This window comes from Gossypium arboreum, chromosome 5 (assembly GCF_025698485.1).
Source record: "Gossypium arboreum isolate Shixiya-1 chromosome 5, ASM2569848v2, whole genome shotgun sequence".
Classification (NCBI taxonomy): domain Eukaryota; kingdom Viridiplantae; phylum Streptophyta; class Magnoliopsida; order Malvales; family Malvaceae; genus Gossypium; species Gossypium arboreum.
The window spans coordinates 23,544,210-23,571,928 of record NC_069074.1 but is presented as its reverse complement, the minus strand read 5'-3'; the positions used below and the strand labels follow the sequence as shown (position 1 = coordinate 23,571,928).

At 31.8% G+C, this 27,719-nt stretch overlaps 3 protein-coding genes across 3 annotated transcripts; 2 read left to right on the top strand and 1 right to left on the bottom strand.

Annotated features, from left to right (window-relative positions):
- Positions 1-9,190: 9,190 nt before the first annotated feature.
- On the bottom strand, positions 9,191-11,970 carry LOC108478468 (laccase-14-like). Its single transcript, XM_017780929.2, has 5 exons — positions 11,780-11,970; positions 11,531-11,682; positions 11,220-11,440; positions 11,026-11,136; positions 9,191-9,632 (listed from the first exon to the last, which is right to left on the bottom strand). Exons 1-5 carry the CDS (start codon positions 11,876-11,878, stop codon positions 9,334-9,336), a joined length of 882 nt encoding a protein of 293 aa, XP_017636418.1. The 5' UTR covers positions 11,879-11,970; the 3' UTR covers positions 9,191-9,333.
- A 5,184-nt stretch (positions 11,971-17,154) lies between these two features.
- On the top strand, positions 17,155-19,827 carry LOC108477262 (laccase-14-like; the record flags this gene model as incomplete). Its single annotated transcript, NM_001330043.1, is given in 7 exon segments — positions 17,155-17,260; positions 17,529-17,680; positions 17,769-18,013; positions 18,097-18,222; positions 18,307-18,892; positions 18,986-19,338; positions 19,426-19,827. Coding segments are annotated over 7 exon segments (1,701 nt in total). The 3' UTR covers positions 19,566-19,827.
- A 4,571-nt stretch (positions 19,828-24,398) lies between these two features.
- LOC108477263 (laccase-14-like) lies at positions 24,399-27,008 on the top strand. The gene is made up of 7 exons (XM_017779760.2): positions 24,399-24,563; positions 24,845-24,996; positions 25,086-25,330; positions 25,414-25,539; positions 25,624-26,209; positions 26,305-26,657; positions 26,744-27,008. The coding sequence occupies exons 1-7, from the start codon at positions 24,465-24,467 to the stop codon at positions 26,881-26,883; spliced, it is 1,701 nt and encodes a 566-aa protein (XP_017635249.1). The 5' UTR covers positions 24,399-24,464; the 3' UTR covers positions 26,884-27,008.
- Positions 27,009-27,719: the final 711 nt, after the last annotated feature.

Genomic DNA, 27,719 nt, shown 5'->3' with positions numbered 1-27,719 from the left:
TTTTATTCATTTGATTCAACATTGAATTCATTTCTAGTTTCAACGAGCTAACGGAGGGACCAATTAGACATATGCAAATGAGACTCAAATGATGTCGCCTATTAATTATAATCACATTTAGTCATGAAGTCATTCCACTATAATATCATGATTAAGCTCTCCCCAACGACATACCATTACGAAAGCAACTCGATCAATACTTGTCCAATGACCTTGTTATAAGTGTGTTACCCTCATAGGATATCCTTAATCTATTTGGAATAATATTCGTTCTCCCAATATGATCCTATTTTATCTCATGGTAGCCATTACATCTTCCTTCATGAAAAGTCAATTACTATCAAATAGTAATCAAGTCATTCATCACAAAAACAAATGACTTGTGACCATGTTTACTTTTCATCAACCATGTAATGTCAATGAGAGGATATTTATAACGACCCGATAGTCACTGGTAATCGGAAAGTGTATAGTCGGGTCTCCGTTTTCATAAAACAGATTAGTAAATATTTATTAAAAATATTTACGAAGTTAGTTGTGTGGTTAATTAGGTTTTGGTTAGGTGAATTTGCATGAATTAAGGGTAATTAGGTATAAGGACTAAATTGCATAAAGGGTGAAAGTTTAATTATAAATTAGAGAAAAAGTAAAGGGATTAAATAAGCAATTAAGCCCTATTTAACAAGTGTATGATTAAAATAATTACATGTGTAAAAATAATATACATATATGATAATATATGTAACACTTAATATTTAAATATATTATATTATATTATATTATATTATATTATATTATATTATATTATTATAATAATTATAAAGAATAACGCAATAAATAAAAGAAATGAAATTAAAAAGGAATAGAAACAGAGAAGTAAAATAAAAGAAAAGAAAGAGGGAAAAGAGAAAGAAAAGGAGAAAAAACTAGGGTTTTCAAAGTTTAAAGCTTAATTGGTAAGTCAATTTAATCTATTTTCTTGTAATTTTATATTTTTAGAATCCTAGAATAAAATACTACCCAACCCATGTCAAAAGTTTAGAAATTATTAATTTTTAAATGTTTTCTATGTTGAATAATTAAAGTATTAGGGACTAAATTGATAAATTTTAAGCTAGAAATGAAAAATCATTAAATTGTAGAACAAATAGTAAATTTTGTATAAGAGGGACTAAATTGTGAAAATTTCAAAATTTATGGATTTAAGTGAAAATAGTGAGTTAAATTTAGTTTAAAGTGAAATTTGTATGAAAATATAAGACTAATTGTGAAGAAATAAAATTAGTCTCGATTTAGGGACTATATTGAAAATTAGGTAAATATGGAGTAAAAATTAAAATTTTCAGTATGAAATTAAATTGTGTTGTATTGATGAATTTTAATTGTTTTAATTCCGTAGCTAACGTCGTACCGGAATCTTAGACTAAAAAGGGAAAAGATAAAGTCGACGAGGAATAGCTTGAAATTTCTGTGTTTGTGTTTCTATAATTCGAATTTAGTTATTAATTGTTATAATTTAATTTAATGTACATAGTAAGTGTTGAGGTGAGAATTATTGTGTTTTGCAATTGAAATGGAATTGATTTAATATGTGATGAATTTATTAAATTTATATTGATTGAATTGATATATATGTATATATACATATTGAATATATTAATTATTTGAAATGAAATGAATATTGGTTGTATTTGAAATGTGAATTGAAAACCCTATTAACTGTATCGGGCTGAGTCGGATATAGATGACATGCCATAGGATTAGAAGTGTTTAGGGAATTCTTCAACTTCGACCCGATGAGACACTGGGTGTCAATTTACTACTTCAGATTAATTTGATGAGGCACTAGGTGCCAATTTACTTCAGTTTAGCCGTTGAGACACTGGGTGTCAATTTATTACTTTGAATTATCCAATGAGACACTGGGTGCCAAACTGATGTGTTTTGGTTGAATCCGTGTATCCGTCCAAGTTCGAGACATGTTAATAGGGGTAAATGAATAATAAAATTTTATGATTGATATTGAAATGGTATGGTATGAGAAATGGAAGTGAAATAGTGAATTGAAAATAGAATGTGAAATATGTTGCAAATATATGGAGTATATGAGTTATATACTCAAGAAATGATTATGGAATGGATAATGCAATTGTATAATGAAATGATTAAGGAAATAAATTATGCTATTATAACTATTTTCTGTAATTTAACACTGTCAGGACTCGTACCGTGTATTAAGGGGTCGGGTGAATGGTTTAGGATATTCTCCAGATGCACGACTGATGCCCTACTTGGAGCTAGCTGGATTCGGGTCAGCAGCATTGACCCGGATGTTCGATTTGTGGTATGATTTAATATCCACATTGGTCGAGCATTGGCGACCGGAGACCCACACTTTTCATTTGCCGTGTGGGGAGTGCACTGTCACTCTAGAGGATGTTGCATTGCACTTTGGGCTCCCAATTGACGGGGACGCCGTCACGAGCGTAAGTGCGATAGCTGAGCCGGCTGCACTTTGTTATAGCCTACTAGGAGCCTCGCCCGGCGATGCTGATTTTACTTTTTCAGAGTTGAAATTTACATGGCTAAAAGCCAATTTTCAGCATTTATCAGTTAATGCCACTGAAGAAGAGTTGGTGTGCGCAGCTCGATCGTACATTATGCATATCATAGGGGGTGTACTGATGCCCAATTCCAACAACAACAAGGGTCATCTCCAATATTTACCTCTATTAGCTGATTTGCATAATGTTCGCTCGTATAGTTGGTTGGGGTTTCGCAGTTCTGGCTATGTTGTATCGTGAGCTTTGTCAGACGACAAAGCCTGATGCCGTAGACATGGGTGGATGCCTTGTATTGTTGCAATCATGGGCTCTTTATCGGATGCCATTTTTGGCATCGGTTAGTCACCAACTATACGTATTTTCGCTAGTTAACAGGTGATAAAATTTAACTTGTTAGCAATTGACAATTTCTTTATAATGATACTATTCTAACGATACTATATTTACTTGAAAATTGTTTTCGTAGATGAAGTATTTATCCGGGTATTGGCAGGTCGTACACTGTCCCGATATATAGTCTAATGATCGAACAACATGTCGAGGAAGGGGTAAGCTATTCAAATATTTCTGCATGTAATTGCTTTGTATATCTTACTCGAACGGTGTTAAATTTTAACCATGGTATTAATCATGCAGTTTATATGGATTCCATATTTTACCCTCGTTTGCCTACGTTGATTCTCAATTGTGGTGTACTAACGCACCAATTATCAGTTTCAATATAGTCGAGTGGTACCACGGGGATCGAGTACTACGACAGTTTGGTTGCATCCAGTACATCCTGGATCCGCCAATGCAGGTGAAGGAGGTTTACGGCATCAACAAGAGAGGGAAACATGGACAGCATTGGGGGGTTACACACTGGAGATTTGTTGCAGTGTGGGAGAATCGGATGGCTCGAAGACCTCAGATGGATATTTCTTCCTATTTGCGACCATCGTTAGAGTACATACAATGGTACTCTAGTATAGGGAAGTTATATTTACTTGGCGGGCAGTCGACTATAATCCCACCACACGTACAGCGGTCTGAGGCATACGAGTCAGTGGTTGATATAGAGCCCGATCAACAGCCCAATTTACAGCCAGATCCCGAGCTTGACTCAGAGCCGGAGGCCGAGTCTGAGCAATCGTATTCACATTTGGGTAATACTTCTTATCATCCAGATTTCCAGAGCAATGATTATACCGGGCTCGTCATCGCCTTCACATTCGGCCGATACTTCTTATCATCTGGATTTGCAGGGCAATGACTATTTCCCGGGCTCGTCAGGGGGTGGATACCATTACAGGTTTGATATCTTTGAGTCGTACCCACCGCAGCACAACACTTCTCCCGACCCGTATCCACCGCATTATAGCACTACCCCCGGCCCCTATCCGCTGCAGTACTCCACTCCTATTGGGTTGTATCCACCGCAACATGGCACTCTTCCCGGCTCAAGTTCATCGATGCCATTCGAGCTATATGATTTTTCTTCTATGTATCAGACACGAGGATGTTGGTCATTGCAATCACTCACAACGTGAACATCGACCTCCGCAGAAATATACCCCTAGGACCACACCATCGAACCATCAATTTTAGGGGTCTCTTGGGGTTTTGATATTAAAAAGTTTGTATTTTTTTATATATTTAATTAGATTAATTAGAACTTTGAAAAGTGGAACAACATTTGACCATAATGTAAAATAGATTAATTTGGACATTTTTTAACATTAAAACACTAAAACTTGTAACAAATTTAGTCTACTAATATAAATTAAATACATTACAACATTAATCAAATTGGAACAAACTTTGCAATATAATTTTTTTTATATAAATTAAATACATTACAACATAAGCTTAATTCCTACCGGATTGTGACGATTGTCCAACATTATAGTTTCACTGGGGGTATTTGTTCTGGAAATGACCAACTAACCTGCATAATCCATAACGCTTACCGTCAAATTTCTCCCTAATGTCCATTTCATTGCGGATTCTGGATGATTGCCTATGACCTCTCAGATTCCTACGTAGCCCTCTGTCTGGGACAAGCTCGAAAGTCGTCAGAGGTACCTCTCATGTAGACAGGTTAAGCAGGACGAGGAACTCATTTTCCCAGACACGTAACGTGCGCTCAAGTGTGTATACATCATCGATAAATTGTTCAACATTAAGTTTCACTTTAGCACACGCTGCCACGACATACGCACATGGATAATGAAGTGTTTGGAATTTCCTGCAATCGCACCGTCTATTCCGAATATCAACTCCATAGGACCTAGGTGGTATGCCGGGTCAACGACCAATGGTCTCCATAACACAAAACGTTTTCAGGCGTCGTGAATATATTTCTACATTTATCGACCTCGCCATCCAACGGTTTACAACCATTGCATCTCTAACATCTTCGACAAACACGTGTCCTGCCTCCATCTAGTTGACTTGTTACTGACCCATTCTTAGCATCAAGGTAGCCAACCTGTAGAATGTAGCTGAGAAGACAGATAAAATCGAAAGATGTCATGTTTTCAATAACACAACGTTGACCCCCTCCACTAAGTTTGTGGTCATCTGACTATAACGAAAGCTCTTGTCAAAACTTTTAGCCCATTACCACGGCTCCATAGTACCCAACCACTGTCGGAAAGATGTATTCGTTTGACCCTCCATGTCACTCTCAAGTTGAATCATTCTTTGGTAGAAAATGTGTGGCTCTAGCTCATGCGCTGTATATGTATAAAGAAAAGATAAGTTACAGTATTGCCCTAAAACATTAAAACTTATATTGAAAATATAAGGTAATCATTTACCTATTTTCAAAACTTGTCTCTTCCAGTCTGCATTCTTATAATCTCGATGGAAGTTAGCAGCGATATATTGAATGCAGTACATAGATCTCTATGGTACACCAGAATGTCTAATGGTAGCAATTAATCATTTCCTTCTATCGGAGATGATGCAAATATTATGGTTTCTAATAACATACCTCCGCAGGTTAGTAAGGAAGAATTCCCACGATTTCAAGTACTTTTTATCTACGATGGCAAATACTATCGGAAGCATATTCCTGTTGCTGTCTTGAGCAACCGCAAGAAGTAAGATCTGTGTATATTTTTCATATAGCCAGGTCCCATCCACTTGCACAAACGGCTTGTAGTGGGGAAATGCACGCATACATGGATCAAAAGTCCAGAACATCCGATGAAAAATTTTTTTCCAGACTATAATTGCTCATCTGGGCCGTAATAAGGTCGTGTTTGTAACTCAATTATAGTCCCCGGTACGTACTCTCGCATAGCGACTATCCATCCTTGTAGCTCATTATACAACGCATCGAAATCCCCATACAATTACTTCATTGCTATCTGTTTAGCTATCCACGTCTTTCGATATGATACTCGATACTGAAATCGTGCCTGCATTTCGGCTATCAGTACCGAAACTTTAATTGTCGGCATGTCCTTCACCATTGGCATGATACACGTATAGATAGTTTTGGAATCAAGTTTTCGATGATCTTCTGACATACATGTTGATGTGCATGTGTGAGGCCCAACAAATTTGCGTATCTCCCACATCTGCGACTTTTTAAAAAATACAGCTCGTACCCACCAATTGCAGCCTTCCACCGACTTCTAACATTCCCCAATATATAATGTCGGTTTAGACACTGCAACTTTGTAATCCACTGATATATTCATGCTATACCGCTTAATAGCAAAAACACACTCTTCTTTACTTTCGAATCTTTGTCCTACGAACAACTCCTCAGGTTCTGAACTTACGGCCAGCCGGTGAGCAGGAAGTATTTTAGGGTACTCCGGGAATTCAGCTGCATGCGCCGCGTCGGGGTCTATGAGGGACATGTGTGGCCCAGGATTATTGTGTATCACAATGCGTCGCATCTGGTTCCCGATCGATGACGCGTTAATATTTCTATCGTCATTCACGTCTTCATCGTCAATATCATCGGGGACATCGTCCACATCAGGATCAGTATCACTAACGACCTCTTGATCACAAGGATCACTACTATCGTATCTATCATCACCAACCACATCAATATCGAGTGTAACATTAAGATCGATATCAATCCCACGTATAATCGATTCACTATCAACGTACGATATTAGAGCCACCATGCACAGTTCTTGAGCTCCGTGTTTTTCATTATATGCATTGAGATCATCATTTTGCTCCATACCGGCTAACTCAGCAAATAAGTGAATCAGTGCATTTTTGTCACTCCCATTCCCACAGTAAAGATCGATCATTTTCTCCATGTCTTCGTCATCTACAAGTTCCATTTCGGTGAATTTGATGGGATCTGTTGAAATTGGAAACTTGTAAAAAAGTTTCGAGATCCTTCTCCCACAAAGTCTAACAATTTTTGCGTTAATCATTCCCTTCATATCATCCAACGAGACATTTTTATTAAATCTCATTCCTATTTGTTGCCGACATTCAAATATGCATCCAACGGTTGTTGTCAAGATGATTCCATCGAAATAAACGCATATGAAAAATTGATTATCCATCTTCAATACTCAAACTGTTAAAAAATAAACAAAATTTCTCAAAATAATTTGAACAACAAATAAATTACTAAAATAAAAATTAATTAATCAATATACAATTTTAAATATATTAAAATAAAACATAACATTCACAATAAACACATAATTAATCTAAATACAAAACTTACTAAAAATCACAATAAACAAAATAACTTTTAAAACAAAACATAAAAATAACACTAAACAAACTATATTAATACTAACAAAATAATTTTTTCTTATCATAATCTGTTCTATTTTTTTAAAAAAAAAAAAAGAAAGATACCTTTTATTTCTTCTCTCCTTTCTCCCTCTCTTCAATTCTGTAATATTTTTTTTACTGAATTTTTTTTTCCTTCTTTCTTTTTTTCTTCTCTTCTCCCTCCCTCTCTTCTTCTGCAAGTCTTTTTTCACTGCTGTGTGCTTTGTTTTAACACTGAGCGGTTTAAATAGGGAATTGAGGTGTCGGTGCCACCTCTGCCACGTCATCAACTGGTGCCACCTCTGGCAGAGGCAAGACCAGTGCCGCCTCTGACAGAGGCAAGACCAGTATTTTATTTTTTTTTCAATTTTTTTTTCAGGTTCAATTTTTTTTTTTACTTTTTTCAACTGTTTTCAGTTGTTTGTGTCAGGTGGCAAGGTGGTCACGCCTCTACCATAGACGACACCACCCTGTGCATACCATTTTCGTCAATAACTTGGCCTTAGTACCATTTTGGTATTTTTTATTATTTTATATTATATAGGTAAAAAACCCCTTAGTATAGTTAAAAAATGAAAGGACAAAAAAATAAAGCATTTGAAGAGTGTATAATTTTAAAGTGCATTTTTTTTTATAGAAAATGACTTACAGAAAATATTTTCTACATTTTTCTATGTTTGTTTCATTAAAAATGAACTTTTTTTCCTAGAAAATGACTTGCCCATTTGAAAAGCATAAGTCATTTTCCAAAAACAGTATTTTATGAGTACTTTTATTTTTATATAAAACTAACTTAAATAAAGCTTAATATTATTATATTAATAATAAATTTTAAATTTTAAAATATTTAAAATATTAATTTCAAATACTATAATTTACAATATTATTAAACATACATATCTAATTATTTATATTTAATAATATAATAAATTATTGATATAATTAATATAATTAATATAATTTTTGTTTTAATAAATTATTTGATATTACAATTTTATTTTAATAATAAATATATATTACAATTATAAATATATTAAAATAAATGTTTTATAGTATAAAGGTTAAAATATGCCATAAATCCATGTACTCTTAACAAATTTGGATTTTAGTCCCTATAATCATATCAGAGAATTCAAGTCTAATTGTTAAATTTTTTTTTGTCAATTTTGTTGATGTGAAATTTTTAAATAAAAATATTCACTTGATAGCCATGTAACTGAAAAATGACGCTGCAATGAACTCCGAATTTAATAAAATACTTTTAATAGTATTAATTTTTGGACTTGAATTTTGAAATCCAAAAGGTAGGACTAAATTTCCAAAAATAAAAGTACAAGGACTAAATCTCAAATTTACAAAGAGTATAGGGCTTATGACATATTTTAACCTAGTATAAAATATGAATATTTTAATTATATAAATGAGTAATTGTTTAAATAATGTTTAGATTCATTTATCCATTGTAACTCTAATGTGTCAATATACACTCTCATATTTGTAATACATATAATTTAAATTGATTTTTATTAGGCATTATTTATTATTAAGTTTATATTTGATATTGATTATTACAAAATATTATCTTATTATAAAATAAAATATAATTATCAAAAGGAATTGTACTATAATATTTCATAACAACTATATTTATGTAGTGTTCATTTCACTAAGAATAACTTTTAAAAAATATTTCAAGAAAATTTATCAAACAACAAAAAATATTTTAGGCAAAATCATTCAAACACCAAAAAACATCAATTTTTCTAACACACAAATATCTCTCATTTTCTCTCCTCCCGTCATTCCAATTTGGAAGGATTAATTTTTATGCATTAAAATAGAAAATGATCATTCCTCAAAACTCAAAACTCAAAAACTTTAATAAGTAACATGTATTTTATTTTAAAATTAGTATACATATTTAAATAATACAACAATTTTCACACCTATATTTTAATCAGGTCTCTTATTTGAACATCAACATTATTAATCTTTAGCAATGAAAAACTGTTTGACTAAATTAAGAACTAGTGGTGAGATATCGTAGAATTCCATTGGTAATATATGTGCCGGAAGAAGGTCGAGCAGTGATGTAATAATGGCCAACGTTTACGTTTGCACACAACAAAACGTCAACAACTTGGGCGGGTGCTAGGGTTAGAGAATTTGTAAAGGAACGTTTGGTGTAAGCCCCATTTTGTCCAACAATGGTGAAGCTGTGGGATGCTACGCCAAACACCATTGTTTCATTGGCAACGGCATTTATTACGCGAACAAGGTAAAGGCCCTCGTAATCTACTTGCATCTCAAAAGTTGTATCTGCAACATCAAATTTGTTGGATTGTTAAAACTCATAATAAAGGTTTCTGCATAACATACTCATAGGTACGTAAATACACTAGAATTTTTTACACTTAAGGTGAAAAAAAATATTATTCTAGAAAAAAACTAATGGTTTAGTTATGGTTTTAATCTCTTTACCTTAATTTGTTGACATAATTTGATCATTTTATATTTATGATGTTATTAATAAATCCGAATTTCCACTATATTACCATTCATTTTGATGAAAACTATCAAAGATGTTTGGACTCACTAATAAAAAAATGTTATCAATGAGAGGAGGCGAAACCCAACTTGTAATGGAGTGTGGTAGGGGAAGCTATGGGTCTGATTGATATTGAATAGTCAAAAGAAAACATTTGAGTCATCTGGATGTTAACACTAAGAAACTATCAAGCAAGCATAAGCATGTCCTTTTAGAATTCGGAACAAGAAAAATTTTTAAAATTGAAAGAAGAGAGATAATGTCTTTATGGGGAGACTTGATTGACATCGAAACTTGGTTATCTGATGTTGTTAGGAAAGCGTCAATGGTAATTATGATAGCAGATTTGGATAGAATTGATGAGACGATTGAGATTATCTCCATGGGGAAGAAGTTTACAATTAGAGAGTGGGGGAATGGAAGACTACTATTGTGATTCAATGTTGACAGATAAACAGAAGCTTCAAGAAGGAGATGGATTGAGTATGGCATCTGAAGATGGAGAAGTTGAAGAGTCATGTCCGATCAACCATTCCCTGGATAGGGCCAAATGGGTTGTAGTTGGTTGAGTCATTGGATATGTCAGTGAACGTTAACACAGGTTGAGAAAGAAATTATAGAAATTCCTATTGGAAATTATGCAACTCACAGTTCCATTGCAAAGTTAGTGGTGTTTGAGATGGGTGGTTGGTTTTCATTGCAATTTCTTCTATGTTGGGACTTATACGAAATCCTTATTTAAGGCTTTCGGGTGAAGGTGTGTAAGCTGCTTTTTTGTTGTCTGTAGAGGTGCTTATATCATGCGTAGGATCGAATTTAAGTTCAGTTTTAAAAAGTTTTCTAGGTTATGCATTTTCTTCCCAAAAAAGCTTGAAAAATAATTAAAAATACTTTTTTATTTAAATTTTATTATACTCCATCCGAGGTTTAAAATATCAAATCTAAGCTAAATCCATTAACACCTCTAATTGTCTACTCTCATGTTTCTAGTTTAAAGTGTTGTTATTATGCTCATCTTTTGTAATTTGCTTTTCTTTAATCAATATAGCATTATCATTTCAAGTCACATTATTTTTATATCAATTTTTTAATTAATTTGTTATGTAATTTTTTCACTACAATATTGATGTGCTGTAGTCTAATATAATAATAGTGGATACGTACCGTTGCTGCATCCATAAGTTTCTCCGGGATCGCCATTGATAGTGTAAGCATCTGCTCGGCCAGGAGCTATGGTTTTATCACCTTCTGTTAACGCTTGCCTGAACCATTGCCCTGACGGAATATTATGCCAGAAGACTCATATAAGCAATTAATTTACAAAAAGTATATGAATCAAACATGTTAATCAGATGTACCAAGAATAATTGTTTGGTCAGAAGTAGGTGCGGGAAAAGGATAGTCTTCATTGGCTGCCGGCGAAATGACAAGGGAACCGTGGACGGTTGCAGCAGCCCAAGCACTGGTGGCGTGCCACCATAGAGTTCCTATTTCATCCTTTAACTCTATCTTGTAAGTGAAGTTTCTCCCTGGCTGAATTAACTCATTCGAACCATCAATTGAACCCTTAACGCCCTCCCTAAAAACCCACAAACATAGCTCGATATATATGGTTAATTGTTTCATTATAAACAAGGTGTGTAAGCATATACATGTATGTATATATTACCACTTGAGGGATACAGCATGGTTTCCTTGATTGTGGACGTTGACAAAAACTGTGTCCCCTCTGCGAACCCGAATCTCAGGCCCTGGAAAGCTGCCATTGACGGTCAAGATGCTCTTCGTGCTACACAGCTTAGTGAACTGGGATTCTTGCAACTAATTTAAACAGAGCAAAGAATCAAAACTCAGCACTGCTCTCTCTTAGTAACACAAACACAAACAGAGAAGAGGGGAAAGAAAGCAAGGAACTTACAAAAAACTCGTAATAATGGACATCAGCTGTGGATAAGACAAGGATATTCAGAAACAAAAGCCCTGATAACCATATAAACTCTCGCTTTTCAGAACCCATGTTTTTCTGTTTTTTGGTTCTATGTATCTGTGTTCTTCGCGTCTCCCCTTTATTTCTTGGTAATGTTTTGGGTTTTTATCCATTTCTTAATTAATTAAAAAAAAAAAGAAGAAAAAAGGCAGCCTTTAATCCAAGCCAATTGCTTAGGAGGTTAGTTAAGTTCTGTGCAGTCAAATATTTCCAACTTTCTAGACGCATAATCTGACAAAACCGACAGAATATTTGACTTGGATTCCTTTTCCAACCTGGAAAAGACAAAATATATTTATGGTAAATCATATTTGAAATTTTATTAAAATAAAATAAATTGAAACATGCAAAATTCATGTATAATTAAGAGAGCTAAAGATCAGTGTTCCTGCACAATTTATCAGCAAAATCTGGTTAGAAATGACAAGCCACTTTTCTCCTACACCAGACCATTTTCTGAAAATGATTTAATTCTCTATTCAAAGAGAGATTTTGTTTTATGATAAAGGTGTCCTAAAACTAAATTTCATGCAATGGTTGTAAATGAATTAACTTATTTATTAAGTTAAATAAATAAACATAAATAAGATTTTAAGATTCATTTATTAAATCAACGTAATACAAATAAAATATATTTATGTTCATGAATAAATTCGTTTATATTCATTTAAAGCTCATATAACAAATTATTTAAAGTTCGTTTATTGTTTCATTAGTATATATTAATAACATTATTTTGGTTTGTATTTTTTTATAATATAATTATTCATATTTATATTTGGTTAGTCTATATCTAAATAATATATGAATTGTTTGTTTGTTATTCATGAACATTGTTCGTAAACATGTTTCATGTATGTCTATTTAATGTTCGTGAACATTAAATAAATAAATATAAAATTTTTTTAAAAAAATTTTAACAATTATGAACTAAACACAAACAAGTTTCAAAATAAGCGAAGGAATATAAACTTAATATTTCGGATAGTTAACTAATTCAATCTGTGGGTCATATTACTGGAAAATTGTAAGAAAGCAACGGAAAGTTTGCATCATTTTCTGGAAAACGCGTTAAGCAGGCCGAAGTGCATTATGCAATTTTTTAGTTATTCTTTAATGCTCTTTAACAATCAACTAATGGATTCAAAGTTAGTGACAAAGTCGTTCATGGCGGGCTAGCTAGCTGGATAATCTCCAAATTAATAATTTGAAAGTGATAATCATTTGACTAAATCCTTTTTTTTTTCAGTTTCCCTTTAACAAACCTACCAAATTTGGGCCCATGCCACTAGTCATACAATTACTTAATTAAGTGAAATTTTAACATGTTGCATTTTGTTTTTCATTTTATATAATTTGTGTACTCCATCCTCAAATTTTTAAACCAAAAATAATATGCAAGCCCATTTAAGATCGCATTCTCTTCTCTTAATTGATGTAATAATAATGATGTTAATTAAATTAAAATTCAATAAATTGTAATTTATATTTTCTTTTATTTGATTTTGAGAGTTGATTGATTTTACTTAATAGTTGGACATGGAGTTACAACTCCCTTTAACAATTGAAAGAATAAAAGAGAACTTCTAATGTAAGATATAATTTAAATTTAACTCACTCACCAAGTTACAACCTCGCTCCTATACATCAACTAAATCACTCTCTCCATCAACACTTTCTCATTGTAAACTTAGTTACAAGCTAAAACAATTTATTTACAATGATTTGCACTAAAATTAACTAAGTTCCTCGCAATGTAGATTCCTATATAATGAAATAAACAAGTCCTTTAAATAGGTGTTAAAGGCTTGTAAAAACCATAATCCATGTGAAAGTATATCTCTTTAAATTTTGATTTGCATAGATCTTCAATAAGGTCAAAGATCCCTTAAGAGTAGTCTTCTAAAGAGTTCAAATCTTTTCAATTGAGAAAATTCAATTACAAAAAATCCTTACTTAATTTGATTTTCTTCACGTGCTAATCCATTAAATTATTGTTAAAATTCCTCATATTAATTGTTTTTTTATAAAATGCCAACATATATGACAAATTAAATTACATAATAATCCAATTGCTTGCCTGTAAAGGTCCAATTGGCACTAAAAATATGATTTTTTTCAAAATTGTTAGAATAAAATCCAATAATTAAATAACATTAATTACGTTTAATTCAAAGTTGGTTGAATGAATTTTCATATATTTTAATATACGTCTAACTACTAAGGAAATTCATATAATATATCAACTATAAGGACGCATACAAAAATAAAACATGATTAAGTTGAGTTAAGCATGATTAATTATTTCAAATCTTATGGATAAAAACAACAGCTAAAGAACTTTACCCCTTTGATAAAGTCCAACTCCATTTAACTTTAGATTTAATGGATGACTAATGTAATAAACAAGGTCAGAGATTAGAAGGAAAAAAAAAAAAAAAAGAGAGCTTAATGGTATTTATGTTAGAGCTGATCATGGGCCGGGCCAGAAGGTCCGCTCGAAAAATGAAAGGATTTGGGTAAAAGTATAGGCTTGAAAAATGGGTTTGGGCAAAAAAACGAGGCCTATTTAGAAAACGGACCAGGCCTTGAGTAAGATTTTTTGGCCCGGGACCTGCCCGGCCCGGCCCGACTCGAATTATATACTAAATATTTTATTTTATTTTATTTTTAATCTTTTTAATTGTTGACAATTTAATTTAGCTTACAATTTATAGTTTGTTATAAAATTAAATATGTTGATTGGTTAATGTATAGATATTTTGGTTGGTTCATTATATTTTGTAGGTTTTTGATGTTGTTGGTGATGCTGTCTTTTGTGCTGTTTGATGTTATTTTTTGTGTTTTTTTTATGTTGTTTGGTGTTGTTTTGATGTTGTTTTAATGCTATTTTTTATGGTGTTTTATTGTTCTTTCGCAGCTATTTATTATGTTATTTGTTGTTGTTTTTAATATTATTTGGATATTGTAAAACTTTTGTTTTATTATTAATTTTGTTATTATTTTAGTTCTAACTTGTTTCAATTTTAATATAACCACTTTTTATTATATTTTCAATTCGTGTATTGTTTTAAGAATTGTTTTAGTATCATTTTTATTTGTTTCTTGTTTTAATATTTATTTTTATATTTTTAAATGTATTTGATTTATTATATTTTAAAATTTTTATTTAATAAAATAAGTTAAAAAATTTTAATATGGATTGGGCCGGGTCAGGCTCGGGCTTAGTAATTTAATTTTGGGCCGAATTTGGACAATTTTTAGGCCCATATTTTAGGCCGGGTAGGGCCGGGCCTAGAAAATGACCCAAAATTTTGCTTAGGCCAGACCCGGTCCATGATCAGCTCTATAATTTAAGCCACCAACTTTTTTTCATAAAAATTCATTTAAGCTATTCCGAATTCTTTTACCCAATTGAACTCCTAGACTAATAAAACTAATCAAATAAACTCTTTAACTAATGTTGACCATTAGAAATTAGCGGCAACGTTGACATGCTCATTAACAAATGCAACGTCAACACTATTTGCTAATGTGTCAGTGCTAAATCGTTGCCGAATACTTATGTGACAGTGCTACATTATTGTCAGTTGTTGTCACGTTAACAAAAATAAAAAATAAAAAAAAATATTTTTAAAATTAATTTTAAATCATTTCCTGAATTATAAAGAAACATAAAAATAATAATAACCATTAGTATTTATTAAAAATTATAATAATTATTAGAAATAAATTAAAAACCATAAAACTTTCAAAACCTAATTTATTAAAACTATAAAATTTAGAAAAATTAATTTACAAAAGGGTTAGAAATTAATTAAAACCATAAAATTCTATAAAAAATAGTTTTTTATAGCAATTTATAAAAATTTAATTTTCTCATTTTATTAAAATTTATAATATATAAAATTTTAATATTGGCTTTCTGTTCTTTGAATCTTGCATTGCTGTGAATGTTTGACAGTGTTTTTCTTTTCTTTCTTTTGTTAATTTGAACCTGTGGTATATAAGAACACAGTAAAGGGATAAGTAGGATTAACATGGGATATGCTTATTTGACCATTTGTGTTATGTCCATTTTCGAGAAGCTAGCATATTTCTTCTCAATAATAAAACTGTAATACTAATAGACATGTGAAAAAATAGTAAAATAATTTTATAAATTTTATGATTTTCATTAATTTCTAATAAATTTTATAAATTATTTTAAATTTTTAGGGTTTTTAGCAAATTAATTTATTATAAATTTGATGGTTTTAATTAACTTCTAATAACATTACAATTTTTAATTAAGTTTAGTGATTTTTATAATTTTTTTATATTTTTATAAATCTAGAATAAATTTAGATAACTAAGTGTCTAGATTTAAATAAATCTGAATAACCATTTGTTTAGATTCATTATGTACTTATTTAAAAATAAAATTTTAAATTTTTATTCTTTTAACGTGGCACCTATTTAATCATGTTAGTATTGTCGTTAAATAGTAACGATGAGTGTTAGCTAAAAAGCTTATTTGACCAATTTTATTAGTAGAGGTTCAAGCAAAAAGTTAGGAAGGGATTAAATAATTTATTAAAAATTTCGAGGGCTTATAAAAAATTTATTAGTGAATTAATATAAAAGGTTAAAATTTGTTGATAATGGTTTATTTTAGAAGTAAAATTTGGTGATAATGTAGTGAATAGTGATGAATTGTTTTTTTGTCAACATTTCAGAATTTCTGTTCTTTTTCGCTGGATTTCCAATAAATAAAAAGTTGGAAAATTATACTTTAGTAGGTACATCCAGTTTTAATTTAATAAGACCTTACTAATTATTGACAATTTCATCACGTTGATTTCACAATTTCAAATACTCAATTTAATCTCATATAAAAATTTCACCGTCATAAAATGTGTAAACAAAGGCATCCAACGACTTAAGATAGTCTTTATCACGCTCTCATTCCAAAAACTGTAGGGAAAAGTAGATACCTTAAAATATTATAAAACGAGCACAGCAGTGAGGATGCTGGCATCCAACCTTGCATTTGCATAAACAATTTTAAACATCAACTTAATATTACCTAGTCTAAATTGGACATGAAATTAAAAATCCATATTTAGGTACTAAAATAATCCGACGTGAGAAAAATAGAAATAAAAACTAGAAACATCATGTTTGAAGTTTAATCTTTTGACTGGAAAATGCAATTTTCGTATACTTTCAAAGAAAGAAACCTAAGGAGCACTTACTTCCTTTCCTATAAATGGTTGACCCAAAGATGAGAACATTCAGGGGAGAACTAAGAACACATTAGACAGGGGAGAAATGGGTTTACAGCAAGGTTTAGTGACATGGTTTGTAGGGGTTCTATTTCTAAGCACTTTGCTCCTTTCCAATGCAGATGTACATCACTATGAATTCTTTGTGAGTACCCTTTTTCTCTTTTTCATATATATTCTTTCATGTCATAGTTGTTTCGAATGGATAATCTTTAACCTCATATTCAACCTACGTAATTTACTGGCCTGATTATGAAATGCTTTTCCCTTCTCTGTTTTAAATAAATAACGTTCAGGTCTGATACAACATCTTTGCTTTAACTATTACAGAGTAATGGTAGAAATGTCTCCTTAAATCATGGCAGTGGCTTTTTTTCCTTTACAGTTTAATATGTGTTGAGATTTGACTGCAGGTGCGAGAGTCAAATTTTACTAAGCTGTGCAACACAACGACATTGCTGGTCGTAAACGACAGCTATCCAGGGCCTGAGATTCGGGTTCACAGAGGTGATACTGTCTTCGTTAATGTCCACAATCAAGGAAACTACGGCTTCACCATTCACTGGTAACTATAACCTTTCTTTCATTCGTCCAATCTAATCTCCCAACTAATTGAAATCAAAAGTGGTTAAATCAAATTAAACATGCTGCAGGCACGGCGTGAAACAACCGAGGAATCCATGGTCCGACGGTCCCGAGTTCGTAACGCAGTGCCCCATCCAACCAGGGACCAACTTCACCTATGAAATCGTACTATCGGATGAAATAGGAACACTGTGGTGGCACGCACACAGTGACTGGACTCGCGGTTCCGTCCATGGAGCCTTCGTCATTTTGCCGGCTAAGAAAGAAACTTATCCGTTCCCCACGCCAGACGCCGATCAAACTATCATACTTGGTAAGCATATCTTTTGATTCTTCGGTTGTGTTACTTGTGTATAATTATAGCATCTTAATTTGATTTTTGGAATGGATTTACAGAATCATGGTACGATGGAGACTACAAGCAAATTATTGATGACGCACTTGCCGCCGGTGTCTCTCCTCGCCAACCAAGTGCTTATGCTATCAGTGGACACGTCGGAGACACATATGGATGCCCCAATGGTATGTTCTAGCATTACCGAAACCGGATTGAGTTTGTCGGCCTTTGGATCCCTTATACTAAGAGCCTATAGTTGGTTGTTGCAGATACAATATTCCGTATGCAAGTTGATTCTGAGAAGATATACCTTCTTCGAATAATTAACGCTGCAATGAACGAACATTTTTTCTTCACCATCGCGAACCACACCCTCACAGTCGTCGCACAAGATGCCTCCTATGTTCGAAGGTTTACGAGGGACTATATATTGATAAGCCCTGGCCAAACCATGGATGTTTTGGTCTCTGCCAATCGAAACGTTGGCCAATATTACATGGCTATTAGGCCTTTCTCTGATTCCTCTGCTGCACCTGTTGACAACATCACTACTGGCATTTTTGAATATACAAACAGTGAGGGCGGATTGAATGCTTCCTTGATAACGTTGCCCGTAATGAACGATACAGATGCTATGATTAACTTCCTAAACCAAATTCGGAACACGAAAGTCTCCCAGAATCCGCGGATAAATGTGCCGGCAGATAAGGATATTAAAAGACGAGTGTTCATGACACTCGCGGTAAACAACTTGCCTTGCAACACCTGTGTTGTAGGCAGCAGACTTGTTGCAAGTTTGAACAATGTAAGCTATGTTTCCCCAAGTATTGACATTCTCCAAGCATACTACAACAGGTATATTATATATATCCATGGTTATAGCAATTCTTAAATCATGATTTCACTACCGTAGCTGCCTAATTGTTAAAAGTTTTGGTAAAATTGCAGGAACATGAGTGGTGTTTACACCGAAGATTTTCCATTGAATCCCCCAGTAATCTATGATTTCACTGGAAACTTGACTAATCTCAATACCCCTGTTGAGGAAGGAACGAGGGTAATAGTGGTAAATTATGGGGAAGGAGTTGAGATGGTGCTGCAAGCAACCCAGATGGGGGCTGGTGGAAGTCACCCAATCCATTTGCACGGTTCTAGCTTCTATTGGGTGGGAACAGGTTTCGGAAATTTCAACAATAAGACAGACCCAAGGACTTATAATCTGGTTGATCCACCACTCATTAACACTGTCCATGTTCCTGGTAGAAGATGGGTTGCCATCAGATTTTTTGCTACCAATCCCGGTAAGTTTTTCAATTAGAAAATTGTTTAAATAAAAAGAAGCTCATCTTTCTTACGACCAAAGTTTTAACTAATTACAATATTTTCAGGAGTATGGTTTATGCATTGCCATTTGGAGAGGCATAGTAGCTGGGGAATGGACACTGTTCTCATCGTGAGGAATGGTAAAACCAAGAAAACAAGCATCCGCCCACCGCCATCTACCATGCCTCGTTGTCCTGGAACCTAGAACTACTACAAGCATAGAATTAACACATACATACATACATACAAGTAGTTTCTAGATTTACATTTTTAATAAGAATAAAATTCCTGTGCCCTCTTCTTGGTCCACCAATCTTTTTTCACATGTGTACAAGTAAATGAATAGAGTTGATAATGTTTTTCGTCTCCAGAAAACTTTAGCCTCTGGGCACAATTTATATTCTGGGTTTTATGTATTCTTTTAACTCATCATCTAAATTTCAATTTTAAGAAATCATCTTTCTATCCATGGTCTTGGTATTTTTTTCCTGGGTTTCTCTTTGCCATGACATGCATTTATGAATCAAAAGGAGCAACAATGGAATCGAAAACTTCAAAACAAACAATATGGTTCATCTTCATCGCTTCAGAAATAAACTAAAACAAATAAATTAATCTGTAGAATAGTCTATTAAAACACAGCTTCAATGACAGCAAAAACAACAAAAGAAGAAACCCAGGGAAAGCAGATTGGATAATAATTTAACCAATCTATGAACTTTTTAACTTAAAAAGAATGGCCTAATAAAGAATTAAACTTTTTTGGTAAAGGGAAAGAATTCAAACCCTCCCTTAATGTCAATATTCAAAAATTACTACTGAAAATGATTGGATAGTCGCAACGCGCGGCACTAAAAGGGCAGAGGAATTTTCACTTTTCTAATAATAAAATATGTGTAATTAAAAAACTTTATTCACATAAATTTTAAAATTATATATAAATTCTGATTTTGTATAATTTAATATATAAATATTAATTTCATTCTATTCTCATAAATTATTAATTAAATTTATTAAATATAAAAATAACTTAGTATATTTATTTTTTAAAATGTTTTATATATATATATATGAAGAGGCATAATTTTAAAATTTATCCAGTTAAATAATATATGGTCATGGTTGATAGTGATATCTAGATTTGTTTATTAGAGGATAGGAAAGATAAGGACAAATGGGCACCCTACGTGGCCTCCCATCTCTTTTAAACTTTATCACCAATTATTATTTTATATTGCATTTTTATTTTTCTAATATAAATTAATACCTCGTTTAATACAACAGTAATCTAGTTTTTATGTTTTACATATAATACATATAATTTAATTTAATTATTCGTCCCTACACATTTTTTTCAAATTTGGTTTCAACTCTTTTATAAAAATAAATATTTAAATTAACTAATTGCTTTATAAAAATAGATTGATTAAATTATGTTAAAATTAAACTATATAGATTAAATCTCAAGCTTTAAAATAGTCTAAAGGTCAAAATTGAAATTTAACCATTGTCTTGTTATGTAAAAAACCAACACAAACCTAAAAAAAAATGATAAGTCATATGTTAATCTTTAAGACTCTAAGAGTATTCAAATTATATATAATTATGTAACATTTTAACAAAAAAGTTAAAAAGTATTAACTATTTGGACTAGTTAATAATATTATAAAAATATAATGATCAAATTATGTTAAAAATTAAAATATATAAATTAAATATCAAATTTAAGCATATTAAAGAGATTAAAATTGAAAATTAACCAATTTTAAAATGCAAAAGAAAAGGAGCTGGTGGATGTGTGCCACATAGTTGGAAAATTTGAAATTTGACCATTGTCTTATAAGATAAGAAAAAGGTAAAACAAACCTAAAAAAATGAGAAGATATATATCAGTCTCTAAGACTTTGAGAATATTCAAATTATATATAACCACATAATGTTTTAACCGAAAGTTAACAATATTAACTTCTTAACTAATTAATAACATTATAAAAACATAGTGACCAAATTATGTTAAAATTAAAATAAATAAATTAAATGTCAAATTTAAAGATATTAAATGGAATAAAAATGAAAATTAAGCATTTATATCATAGAGGTTTATAGGTGTTTTGACTAAGTAAAAAAATTAAATATTTAGCAAGTCAATTCAATTTTGCTTGATTTATGTCTTTTCAATTTGGCCAAATTTCTCTATTTCTCTGTTCCTTGTCAAATTTATGTTCAAGATGCTCATTTCCAATTATTATTTTAGCAAAAATATTATAAAAAAATGTTGTTGACAACTACTTTTTTTCACTTTAGTTTTATCTCTTTCTTGTTGTGACATAACTTACCAAATCTCTTCATTTTCAAGTATTTGTTTTGAGTTTTTCAAGAACAATATCATTATTTTACTTATTTATTATTTTCCTTTTAGGAGAAATTTCCAACTTTGGAACCAATTTTCTATAAGATTGACTACAATATTATGCAGTAAATATAACAAGAATTATTTCTTCCAGTCTACAACTTTCAATTAGATCATATTGATATCATTTCAATTAGATCATATTGATATCATTTCATAATTTAATAATTCTAAAGATTTGGCTGCATTCATTTCCACTTTAATTTTAATATAAAACTTTAATGCAAATTTCATTACCCCTTGAATATATAAAACTTAAATTAATTTACTTATGTAAAGGCCATAATTTTTAAAATATTTCTAAATTAATACACGCATATAATTAATATTAGTATTCGTTTTTTTAATTATCACATATGTTTCCCACATATTATTTAATTTTTTTATTTTTTATTTTTTATTAGCAATCGCGTTTTAGATTTTAAACGGGACTGATTCTCCTAATTGAATTCTGATTATTTCAGGGATGTTTCAGTATGATTAGAACTCTATTATTAGCCTATCTAAAAGGGTCATTGTATCCTTGCTTTGACATGCCAATCAGCTAGGCTTTTCTTTGAAGGCAACAAGATGTAGTCGCATATGATTTTTTTGTGAGAGTTTCACGGTAACTATAAAGAGAATTTTGTTCCCAAGTTAGGTTTTTTTTTTTTTTGAGTTTGGGTTTGTATATTTAGTACATTTAGGTTTATTTTCTCCATATTTTACTTTTGCTTGTTTATCCATTTAGTGAAAAATCGAAGCCTCCTTTGCTCGTAGTTTTTCTTCTCTTCGAAGGAGTTTTTCACACAAAATATTTATTTTTGATCTTCTTTATTTTTCTATTTCATCGTTTATATGGATTATTCCCAAAAATTATCATACTTTTTAAAATTTTGTCTCCATGTTAATATTAACTTATCTAGTTAAATATTTCATTTACTATATGATAAACAAATGATTTCGGTGGAAAGGAAATGATTTTTAGAAAATAGTTTGATTTTTTAAAAATTGATATTTTTAGTATTTGAATGATTATGCTTAAAATATTTTCTATTGTTTGACAAATTTTATTGAAAATTATTTTTAAAAGTTGTTTTAGTAAAATGAATGCAATATTAATATATTTGCTACAAAATATTATAGCTTGATAGTTGTTTTTTCTTTTGACAATTGAAATTTATTTTATAATAATTAATATAATATATAAACCTAATAATAAACAGTGTCTAATTAAAATTATATATATATATATATATATATATTTATATTACATATATGAGAGTGGCTAGTGACACATTTGAGTTGAAAGAGATAAATAAAGCTAAACATAATTTAAATAAATACTCATATTTAGATTATTAAAATGTTCATATTTATATTACATTTATTATTAAAACATTCATATTTAATTAATTTCTAACAAATTTTATAAATTATTTTAAATTATTTTTATGGTTTTAGTAATTTTTATAAAATTTTATGGGTTTTAATTATTTCTAATATTATAATTTTAATCAATTTTAATGATTTTTATAATTTTTATGTTTTTATAATTTTAAAATGAATTTAGACAAATGAGAGTTCAGATTTAAATAAACTTGGATAACCTTTTGTTTAGATTTATTATGTACTTTTTTGAAAAATAATTTTAAAATAAATTTTATATTTTTTCTATTTTTGACGTGATGCATGTTAATAGTCATGCTAGTATTGTCGTTAAATACTAACTACAAACGATACTTAAAGAGCCTATTCGGTTAATTTTATTAGTGTACAATTCAATTGAATGTAAAAATTTAGAAGGAATTAAATAATTTTTTTAAATTTCGAGGGTTTATAAATCCATTAATGAAAAAAATTGAGTGAAATAATATAAAATGTTGAAATTTGTTGATAATGTTCTTTTTAAAGTAAAATTTGACCATAATGTTGTGAATTGTGATGATTTTTTTTCAACATTTCAGAATTTCTTTTCCTTTTCGCTGGATTTCCATTAAAAAAAAGATGTGGTTTATATTTTTAGTAGAATTTTTCTTAAAATGGTTAATTAAATTAATATAAAAATAAATGTGATTCAATGTATTTAAATTTAATTTTTTACGTAAATAACAATATTTATATCAATAAGTTAAAACATAATATTTTAAAATAATAGATACAGCCACTTTTAATTTAATAACACCTTAATTATTGTTGTAAATTCGTCACGTTGATTTCACAATTTCATATGCTTAATTTAATCTCATATAAAATTTTCATTGTCATAAAATGCGTGCACATACACGTCCAACACCTTAAGATATTCTTTATCACTCTCTGGAGGAAATTTAGTCAACTTAAAATATTATTAAACGAGCCCAGCAGTGAGGAAGCTGCCATCCAACCTTGGATTTGCATCAACAATTTTAAACATTTTAACTAACATCAACAAACTATTATCAACTTAATATTACGTACTCTAACTTGGACATAAAATAAAAAATATGTATTAAAAAAATCCAACATGACATGTTATGTAATGAGAAAAAGAAATAAAAAATAAAAACTAGAAACATATCGTTTTAAGTGTAATCTTTTGACTGGAAAATGCACTTTTCGTATACTTTCAAAGAAACAAACCTAAGGAGCACTTGCTGCCTTTCCTATAAATGGTTGACCCAAAGATGAGAAAATTCAGGGGAGAACTGAAAACACATTAGAGAGGGGGGAAAAATGGGTTTACAGAAAGGTTTAGTAACATGCTTTGTAGGGGTTTTATTTCTAAGCACTTTGCTCCTTTCCAGTGCAGATGTACATCACTATGAATTCTTCGTGAGTACCCTTTCTTTCATGTCATAGTTGTTTCGTATGGATAATCTTAAACCTCATATTCAACCTACGTAATTTACTGATCTGATCATAAATTACTTTTTCCTTCTCTGTTTTAAACCCAAAACTTTCAGGTCTGATACAACATCTTTGCTTTAACTATTACAGAGTAATGGTAGAAATGTCTCCTTAAAACATGGCTAAGTGCCTGAGATTGAACACTAATAATGGCAGTGGCTTTTTTTCCTTTACAGTTTAATATTAGTGTTGAGATTTGACTGCAGGTGCGAGAGTCAAACTTTACGAAGCTGTGCAACACAACGACATTGCTGGTCGTAAACGACAGCTATCCAGGGCCTGAGATTCGGGTTCACAGATGTGATACTGTCTTCGTTAATGTCCACAATCAAGGAAACTACGGCTTCACCATTCACTGGTAACTATAACCTTTCTTTCATTCTTCCAATCGTAATTTCCCAAAGAATTGAAATCAAAAGTGATTAAATCAAACTAAACATGTTGCAGGCACGGTGTGAAACAACGGAGGAATCCATGGTCCGATGGTCCCGAGTTCATAACGCAGTGCCCCATCCAACCAGGGACCAACTTCACCTATGAAATCGTACTATCGGATGAAATAGGAACACTGTGGTGGCACGCACACAGTGACTGGACTCGTGGTTCCGTCCATGGAGCATTCATCATTTTGCCGGCAGAGAATGAAACTTACCCGTTCCCCACGCCAGACGCCGATCAAACTATCATACTTGGTAAGCATATCTTTTGATTCTTCGGTTGTGTTACTTGTGTATAATTATAGCATCTTAATTTGATTTTTTGAATGGATTTACAGAATCATGGTACGATGGGGACTACAAGCAAATTATTGATGACGCACTTGCCGCCGGTGTCTCTCCTCGCCAACCAAGTGCTTATGCTATCAGTGGACACGTCGGAGACACATATGGATGCCCCAATGGTATGTTCTAGCATTACCGAAACCGGATTGAGTTTGTCGGCCTTTGGATCCCTTATACTAAGAGCCTATAGTTGGTTGTTGCAGATACAATATTCCGTATGCAAGTTGATTCTGAGAAGATATACCTTCTCCGAATAATTAACGCTGCAATGAACGAACATTTTTTCTTCACCATCGCGAACCACACCCTCACAGTCGTCGCACAAGATGCCTCCTATGTTCGAAGGTTTACGAGGGACTATATATTGATAAGCCCTGGCCAAACCATGGATGTTTTGGTCTCTGCCAATCGAAACGTTGGCCAATATTACATGGCTATTAGGCCTTTCTCTGATTCCTCTGCTGCACCTGTTGACAACATCACTACTGGCATTTTTGAATATACAAACAGTGAGGGTGGATTGAATGCTTCCTTGATAACGTTGCCCGTGATGACCGATACAGATGCTATGATTAACTTCCTTAACCAAATTCGGAACACGAATGTCTCCCAGAATCCGGGGATAAATGTGCCGGCAGATAAGGATATTAAAACACGAGCATTCATTGCAATCGCGGTAAACAACTTGCCTTGCAACACCTGTGTTCTAGGCAGCAGAATTGTTGCAAGTTTGAACAATGTGAGCTTTGTTTCCCCACGTATTGACATTCTCCAAGCATATTACAACAGGTATATTATATATATATCCATGGTTATAACAATTCTTAAATCATGATTTCACTACTGTAGCTGCCTAATTGTTAAAAGTTTTGGTAAAATTGCAGGAACATGAGTGGTGTTTTCACAGAAGATTTTCCATTGAATCCCCCAGTATTCTATAATTTCACTGGAGACTTGACTAATTTCAATACCCCTATTGAGGAAGGGACGAGGGTTATAGTGGTAAATTATGGGGAAGGAGTTGAGATGGTGCTGCAAGCAACCCAGATGGGGGCTGGTGGAAGTCACCCAATGCATTTGCACGGTTTCAGCTTCTATTGGGTGGGAACAGGTTTCGGAAATTTCAACAATGAGACAGACCCAAGCACTTATAATCTGGTTGATCCACCACTCATTAACACTGTCCATGTTCCTGGTAGAAGATGGGTTGCCATCAGATTTTTTGCTACCAATCCCGGTAAGTTTTTCAATTAGAAAATTGTTTAAATAAAGAGAAGCTCATCTTTCTACGACCAAAGTTTTAACTAATTACAATATTTTCAGGAGTATGGTTTATGCATTGCCATTTGGACAGGCATAGTAGCTGGGGAATGGACACTGTTCTCATCGTCAGGAACGGTAGAACCAAGGAAACAAGCATGCGCCCACCGCCATCTACCATGCCTCGTTGTCCTGGAACCTAGAACTACTACAAGCATAGAATTAGCACATACATACATACATACATAGATACAAGTAGTTTCTAGATTTACATTTTTAATAAGAATAAAATTCCTGTGCCCTTTATGCCTACTAATTTCAGATAAATTAATCTCTACAATAGTCTATTAAAACACACCTTGAATGATAGCAAATCAAGCAAAAAGAATAAAAGAAGGGAAGGCGTAGACTTCATCCAATTTTCCTTTTGTCGAAATCATTTTTTTTGAAAACGGGAATCAACTTTGTTTGAAAGCGAAGATTAAAACGGGAGTCGCCACCGATCTTTATTAGATGTGATCGGATCACTTTTGTTTTAATAAAACGTTTTAGTTTACTAAAACCGCATTTTTGATCTACAAAAACTCGAGAGAACAGGTTCGGGAGTCAGTTACGTACGAGGAAGGATTAGCACCCTCGACACGCCCAAAAATTGGTACCAAATTTGATTAGTTAGTGTCTTAATGTCGAAAGTTGAAAATCGAGAACGAATTTAAAATACGATCCGTTTTTATTAACGTTGATTTTAAAAATGCTTGAATTAGCTCAAAACGATTGTTAAAGATTTCCTCGTCTCGAGATATCAGGGTATCACATCCCGTAAGTTAGGACACAATACCATGAACTCCCGAGCGTAAGTTTATCTTTAATTTAAATTAGAATTCCGTGTATTTTAAAACTCAAAAGGATATTTGGCTATTTAGAATCAATGAGAGAACCGAAACCCTGTAAGTTAGGGCACAATTCCTCGATGTTCCAAAACACGAAACATTTCCTTATTTTAAAATTTTCGTTTTTGAATAGTAACGAATATGATATT